The 8,171-nt window shown below is 40.1% G+C and overlaps 1 protein-coding gene across 1 annotated transcript in view; it reads left to right on the forward strand.

Annotated features, from left to right (window-relative positions):
• The window catches only part of OPRM1 (opioid receptor mu 1), a 47,786-nt gene extending 39,840 nt beyond the window's left edge, over window positions 1–7,946 (forward strand). Inside the window, exons 2-3 of the mRNA XM_042940124.1 lie at window positions 5,166–5,518; window positions 6,254–7,946. Coding sequence (XP_042796058.1) covers window positions 5,166–5,518; window positions 6,254–6,819 — 919 coding nt within the window. The 3' untranslated portion in view covers window positions 6,820–7,946. The remainder of the gene's footprint in view (window positions 1–5,165; window positions 5,519–6,253) is intronic.
• The last annotated feature ends 225 nt before the right edge of the window (window positions 7,947–8,171 follow it).

The raw sequence follows: 8,171 nt of genomic DNA on the forward strand, positions 1-8,171 counted from the left end.
CCAAAGCAGGCTCCAGGCTCTGAGCTGTCAGCACAGAGCCCTATGCAGGGCTCAAATTCACAAACTGGAGAACATGACCTGAGCCGAAGTCAGAGGCTTAACCGACAGAGCCACCCAGGTGCCCCTAAAAGTGTTAATTTCTTTTTTTAAATTATTATTTATTCATTTTGAGAGACACAGACACAGCATGAGTAGGGGAGGGGCAGAGAGATAGGGAGAGAGAGAGAGAATCCCAGTAGGCTCCATGCTGCCAGCATGGCTCAAACCCACAAAGCGGTGAGACCACGACCTGAGCCAAAACCACAAGGCAGAGGCTTAACCGACTAAGCCACCCAGGTGCTCCAAAAGCATGAATTTCTTTATGTGAGGTAGACAGAAAAGTCATGGCAGATGCTAGAGAAGTATCTTTCCAAGCATAGTGCTAGAAAGGGCTCATTGAGTCTTTACTGGGTTAGAGATCTTTCTACTTCACTGGTATTAGCAAACGGGAAAAAGAGCGAGAAAAACTCCATTTGGTAAAAACATGAAAGAGCAGCAAATTAGCCCAAAAAGAGGTGAAGGCTCTGTTGTGAACCCCGAGAAAAGGTAGTAGAGCAATATGAAGGGTGACATGTTAGCTGACAAACTGGATTCTAAAATATGTTCTTCCTCTTTTCAAGCTTCCTTGGTCATTCTTTTTCTGGCTAGAGACAAGGCCATCATGATTCAAGAATTAACTCTAAATAAAAGAATAACAAAAGGTTTGCAAAGCCCATTGATTATTTATAAGCAATTTATTCAGCGTGGCTTCATTTAACACCTGTTGGTCACAATCAATGGTGTTTTGGCAAGTAGTAATAGTTGCAAAAATGACATCAAGAATGGGTCTGAAGACGAATAAGTATTCTTTTATAACCACAAAGAAAGGAAGGGCATTGACAAACAAAAAGTGTGTACGAAATATGGGAGAATATTTGAGCTGCCAATGAAATGGGCTTCATAATGCCTCTTCCCCAACATAGCATCTAAATATGGGTCAAACATTGAAGGTCCTGAGAATACAGTTTCTTAAAAAAATAATAATTGCATGGTAATACATTTGGATTTTAATAAGCTACTCAATCACCTAGAACAGTTTTAAAGAAATACATACCAGGAAAGATTTAGTGGGATAATTCTAAAAAAAAAAAAAAAAAAAAAAAAAAGCTTGAGCCTCTGCCTAGAGAAAAAGCCTCAGTTCAGTGGGCAGAGTAAGGCTGGTCAAGGTCACAAAGGCCCTATAATCCAGGTGAGACACTCCAAGGACATGCCATGTATCCCTCCAGTCGTTGCCCATTTTGTCACCAAACTCGTTTATGGCACGGTAAGAAGGAATAGGTACAAAGGATGGAAAGAGGCTTGCGTGTTAATATCCAGGAGCTCTACTCAGATCCACTCAGGTGAACCAAGCAGCAGAGATGGTCCTTCCTTCAGCTCACCTCTTTGGTAGTTTTGCAAACTCTGGTTTGTATACTCCTATAATTCGTGGGGTGACTCTGATTGTTCGTGTAACTTTTCTGGGGCAACATTCATACCACTGCATCAGAGCAGAACAGAATGATCAGCTCGTGTTTGCTGGACTGAAGGACCCCTTTTCTGATCAGACTGTCCCTTTAGAGTAAAGCCTTTAGAGATACATTGGAGGCAAACTGGAATTCTGAAACCTTTGGTCTTGTATAATTCTCTTACATATATTTAGGAAATTGCAAAACCCTCATTTATATTTGCTGTGATTCAAAGTGTGAGTAACTGGGGTAAGAACACTGGCTATCTTTAGAGGAAGACTCTTTGGATAAATTGAGAAAATTCAAACAGCATTGTTCCTGTAAAATGCCATTTGAAACAGCTTTTGTTGACATCCACTTTTTCTTTTGTGATGTAGGACCCTAACCTAATTTTGTTACACAAACATCTCTTTCTGGGGGAGGAACATCTTTTTAACTGAAATAAACACACATTAATAAGTACCTAGTGCTATGATGAGCCTGAAGGAAAGGTTAGAGGTATGTTGAGTCATAAAACTGACAGTAAAGAACCTGATTATTCAACATGATACACTCTTAAAGATAAGATGTGAAATGGAAGGTCGGCTGGGTGGGAAGTGACTAATGCAGCGGCGTGTGCCTTTGTATCGTGCACGTCTGGAATCAGTGATGGAGCTAGCAAGGGTTTTGTCTGCTTTGTGGGAGAAATTTCTTTTTATAAACGTCAAAAAATTTTTTTTAATTTTTTAAAATTTTTTATTTGAGAAGGACAGAGACAGCGTGAGGGGGGAGGCGGGGGGAGAGTGAGAATCCCCAGCAGGCTCCACACCCTCAGCTCAGACCCCAACACGGGTCTCGAACCCATGTGACCATGAGATCATGACCTGAGCTGAAACCAAGAATTGGACGCTTAACCAACTGTGTCACTCAGGTGCCCCATATAAGTATCAAAAAATCTTTAAACCTCTTGAGCATCTAAGTGACTTATTCTGAAATCCTAAGTTGTAGTTTTGATTTTATTTGTTTGCTGTTGGAGTTTGGAGGAGCTTGTCTAAATTACCTTTTTTATGTTTGCCACATTTAGAGTCCTCACTAAAATCAAATTGGTTTACTTCTTCAAGTTAAATGGCTTTCTCTACCTTTTCCTTTTGAAATCTTTTAAAGGAATAAAACTTCTAAAGCAACTCAAAAGGCCCCAAGTCTGACTCTCCTGCATTAATGCAACATCTGCGATTATAACAGACAAGATGGAGAATCAGAATTTTAGAGCTCAAAGAAACAATTCAGTCCTGTTGACCATAAGAGGTTCATGAAATCCTCCATTATAACTACAGCTTCCTGGTGCTTATTGAAAACCAAAAAAAAAACCTTTCCTGAACACTGAATTAAGGCCCTAAGAAATGAGTCCATAATACTCTAGCCTCCAACCAACAATTATCTTGGTCTGAGTTAGCTTCTTAATCATGTGACTGAAAAATGTACACAGGCTGAAGTTCAAAGAGAATGTATTGCACCAAGTAAACAAAAAGTACAAGGCTTCAGGTATAGGTTCCTGTCTTACTCTCCCAAATTCACATCCTCTGTGTTGGATCCACTTTCAAGTAGGTTCTTCCAACAACTACACACCCTACATTCTCTCAGGTTTAATTATTTTAAAATATTGTATTATTTCTCCAGAAGTCCCCGCAAAATCTTATTGGCTCTGGCTGAAACATGAGACTATATCTGAACATTCACCATGGCCCCGATCACTTTACATCATGGTGCCCTGAACTAGTAATAGAGCAAATTGCAAAGCACACAGACTAAGAGTGGAAAAGGAGTGGTTTCCCCGAGTGAAACTGAGGTACTGTTCCTAAGGTTAAGGTAAATAGATGTGGAATGTCAAATACATCTGGCAATTTGACAATACATTTGCAGGATATCCTTCTACCATCAGATATAATTTATTAGTGCTGTCAATATAGCTACTTATCTCTTCTAATTTCTGTGACCTTGAAGACATATAAAACTCCTAGAGTACTTACAAAGGGAAAGAAAAACCTATGTCCATGCAAAGTCCTAATGTTCATAACAGCTAATTCTCAGTATCCAAAAACGAGATGCAACTCAATTCCCACTAATAGATGAATGATAAACAAGTTTGGCATAGCCATACTATAATATCCACGTCCATACTCAATACTAATAATAATAACCATACTCAGTAATAAAAAAAGAATGCATTATTGATCCATGCAACAAAATGTGGATGCATCTCAAAATAATAGTGCAGAGCAGAAGAAGCTAAACAAAAAAAGGGTACCTACTGAATGATTCTATTTACATAAAATTCTAGAAAATGAAAACTAATCTAGAATAACGGAAAGCAGATCAAGATCAATGATTGCCTAGGGCTGGGGTTCAAGGGAAGAAACTAAGATGGAAAGATTAAGAGCTGCACAAGGAAACTTCTGAGGGTGATAGGTTTATTATCTTGATCAAGAGTTGGCATTTTTTGCTGTAAAAGGCAAGATAGTAAGTATTTTAGACTTTGCAGGCCATATGGTCTCTGTCACAACTACTCAACTCTGCCATTGCATTATCAAACCAGCTATAGATAACAAGTAATTAAATGAATGGGAGTGTGTTCCAGCAAAACAGGCAGCAGCCAGACCCAGTCTGTAGGCTGTAGTTCACCAATTCCTGATCTTGATTAAGATGACTGTTTCACAAGTGTGTACATATGTCAAAACTTATCAAATTGTACACTTTAATTATATGCTATTTATTGTATGTCAATGATGCCTCAATAAAGCTATTAAAAAATAAAAACAGCTTTACCTTTCTCATCATGGATTGGATAAAATCCTACCTCCCCACCATGGCACAAAAATCCCTCCATGAACTGGCCTCTATATGCCCAACCTATCAAATGTATTGCCATTCATTCTCTGGTAGGATTTTATCGTTTGGCAGTGCTAAAACTCACATGTCATGCCTTTGTTTAGGTGTTCTACCTATCTAGAATGACCTACTCTTACCAACAGTAAGATTATACTTGCACACTTACAATTCCAGGATGTCTTCCTTCTTCCCTTACCTTAGCCCTTCTATTCCCTTTGTTTCTTTTTTGTGCCACCATAATGGTCTTGTGTGTGTGTGTGTGTGTGTGTGTGTGTGTGTGTGTGGACATATGGACATACATACGTATAAACACACTTGCACTAATACACTGACATATATACATACACATTCCTGCATGATTAAATTTTTCCATAATTTTAACTATATATACTGAAATTTTTCTCATAGAGTTAAAATGAATTATTATTCATTTTATATCCATTTCATGAGTATCAATATACTTGGATACGTGACTGAGACCTCCCTGTGTCTATTACATCTATCACAGTGCCTGGCACACGTGAAAAAAAAAGCTAATAAATCAGCATGCAGCTATTATAACCATTTTACAGATTATAAAACTGATAGGCAAAGAAACTATGTATTTGGCTCATAGGCACATAGTTATAAATAGTATTAGCATTAGAAAGAGAGCTCGCCTATCTCATCTCAAATGCTTTCCACTAATCCTTGTGATGTATTTTATTACTGGAAGCTCATCTGTATTTCATGTTGATCGTTTTCTGACTCTGCCACTGTTCCTCCTTCATCTCCTAGATACACCAAAATGAAGACTGCCACCAACATCTATATTTTCAACCTTGCTCTAGCAGATGCCTTAGCAACCAGCACCCTGCCCTTCCAGAGTGTCAATTACCTAATGGGCACATGGCCGTTTGGAACCATCCTCTGCAAGATTGTGATCTCCATCGATTACTATAATATGTTCACAAGCATCTTTACCCTCTGCACCATGAGCGTCGATCGCTACATCGCAGTCTGCCATCCCGTCAAGGCCCTGGACTTCCGTACGCCCCGCAACGCCAAAATTGTCAATGTGTGCAACTGGATCCTCTCTTCAGCCATTGGTTTGCCTGTGATGTTCATGGCAACAACGAAGTACAGGCATGGTAAGTTGCAGGCCTGCGGGATGAAGGCTTTATAGACAGACATGCTGGTGAAGTCCTGCGTCCAGGAGGGAGTGGCCTAACATCTTAGGCAAATTGTCATTTTAATGATTTGTTTCTAGCAGAATGCCTTTAAAGTTTTTGTAAAAGGAAGTTTTCCCTAAATTGTAAGCCCACTAAGCAGTTTAAAGAGAATATAACCTACTGCTTCCTGATTTCTCTACGTTTACTTCATCAAAATGATGGGAAAACAAGAAGATAGCTCTACCAAGAGTAATTAGAACTTAAACCCCCCCCCAAAAAAAAAACACTAAGTGGAAGCTTGTTTTAAAACTTTGAGTGGCTGTCTCCATGACAAATTTATCTTTCTAAAATGATGAATCAACCACCCATCAAAAGGTGGAATGAAAATATCCATTAGCTGGAAACTCCTATAGACTTTGGACAGTGATTATATCTTTATGGCAACGTAGACCCATAGAGGATCTAGCTCACAGTGAAAGGTCTGCAACTGTTGACTGAATTAAAGCAATCAAAATGGACAAAAAATGAGATATGTAGTGGGAAAAAAAAAAACTAAAAATAAACTCTCCCTAAAAATCAACAGAGAGCTGAGTTTCTCCCTCAATTGCTTTAAATCTTCCCTTATTGGCTTCTCTTCATGGCTTTAAGTTAGCTCTGGTCAAGGCTGCAATTAGACATTGCTGCTAATTCTCCCTTATAACCATTGTTTCCTAGGTTCCATAGACTGTACACTCACCTTCTCTCACCCAACCTGGTACTGGGAAAACCTGCTGAAAATCTGTGTTTTCATCTTTGCCTTCATCATGCCAGTCCTCATCATTACAGTATGTTATGGACTGATGATCTTACGCCTCAAGAGTGTCCGCATGCTCTCTGGCTCCAAAGAAAAGGACAGGAACCTGCGAAGGATCACCAGGATGGTGCTGGTGGTTGTGGCTGTGTTCATTGTCTGCTGGACTCCCATTCACATTTACGTCATCATTAAAGCCTTGATTACAATCCCAGAAACTACATTCCAGACCGTTTCCTGGCACTTCTGCATTGCTCTAGGTTACACAAACAGCTGCCTGAACCCAGTCCTGTACGCATTTCTGGATGAAAACTTCAAACGATGCTTCAGAGAGTTCTGTATCCCAACTTCCTCCACCATTGAGCAACAAAACTCCACTCGAATTCGTCAGAACACTAGAGACCACCCCTCCACGGCCAATACAGTGGATAGGACTAACCATCAGGTATGCAGCTTCTGGAATTGGGTATACCTACTGGAGGTGACATAAGAATTACAGAGTTTGTACCAATCCAGTTTTAATCCATTAGAAGTGGATTGGTAACTAAGGGATAGAGGTTCCTCCCGTGAGGAATGAGGGAGGAGAGGAGTAAATTATGGTCATTGAGACAGAGGGGTACTTCATTATATAAACAACTCTAGGTGCCAGTATGTATTTATTTAGATACAGAGATATGCCTACCAGAAATCCATAAAGCCACTAAAAATCACTATCCTCACAGCTGTTATTTCTATGCAAAATTTATGACGTTAGCACATGGTGGAAGTGATCCTGTTCTGAAATTCTTCTCATTTCCCCCGGTGTTCTATGTTTCATGCACATCACTCCAATATCTCTGTCACTTCTCAAAAGCCAGTCTTGCTCTGGCTCTGTGGTTAAATGGGAAGGGTTATCACTTGCTGACCGTGGTGATGAGTGTCAGATGTTCCCAGCAAATCAGGGTCACAGCAAAGGAGAAAAGAGAAGGAAAAAAAAAAAAAAAAGGCCAGCCCTAACCTGTTCAGCCATTAGTTTGTCCATTTTTATACCTGAACTCTAGAGGACACAGCAACCATACTACTTAATTACTAGAACTAACTTAGTTTTATAACTGCCCTTATACCAGTCAGGGTTAATATGGTGAGGAGTGACTATTTTTTGGAAGATGTATTCCTAGGCACAGAGTACAGATGCGGGGCTGCACAGAAGAGTCAAGATTTATACACAATATTATAATCACATGAGAACCAAAAAAAAAGAAAAGAGAAAAATTTGTCTCTAACTTACTATGACCTTGATAAGCCACTGATGTGCAAAATTTGGAATCTGACCTGTAAGGTAATTCAAACATACCGCCTAACTATTAACATTAATTGAGATAAGTAAATTTTCAAATGATAGTGCCAGCATCCAAAAATCGCAGCCTCTGTAATTTTATAACACAGAACTCAAATTCTAACATTTTGTGAAGTAAATCCTTGAGTCAGAACCTTAAAACTTGTTAAGGTCTGGGGGCAGGACTGTCTGAACAGATGACTCCATAAAAATGACAAGGAAGTCGAACTGGCGAGGGAGAAGGGAGAGCTGTACAGCACAGAGCAGCGGCTTCCTCTCCGTTTTCTCTTCCCTGAGCCCCACTCTGTCTCCTCTTACCCCCGCTCCCCCCGCAACCCCGCCCCGCCCAGGCTCAGCCCTTCCAGTTCACCACAGACCCAAGGTAACGTGGTGCAGAGGGTCTGCGTTAGGGGGCGCTGATCCTCACATCGCTGATACTGAATAACGCCAAAAGGAGCAGGGGCCATTGGGCCCCCTAGAGGGTATGATGGCAGCTCCTCTTCCAGCCAACGGGAAATTACTAACTT

Source organism: Panthera leo, chromosome B2, assembly GCF_018350215.1.
Source record: "Panthera leo isolate Ple1 chromosome B2, P.leo_Ple1_pat1.1, whole genome shotgun sequence".
In the NCBI taxonomy this organism is placed as follows: Eukaryota; Metazoa; Chordata; class Mammalia; order Carnivora; family Felidae; genus Panthera; species Panthera leo.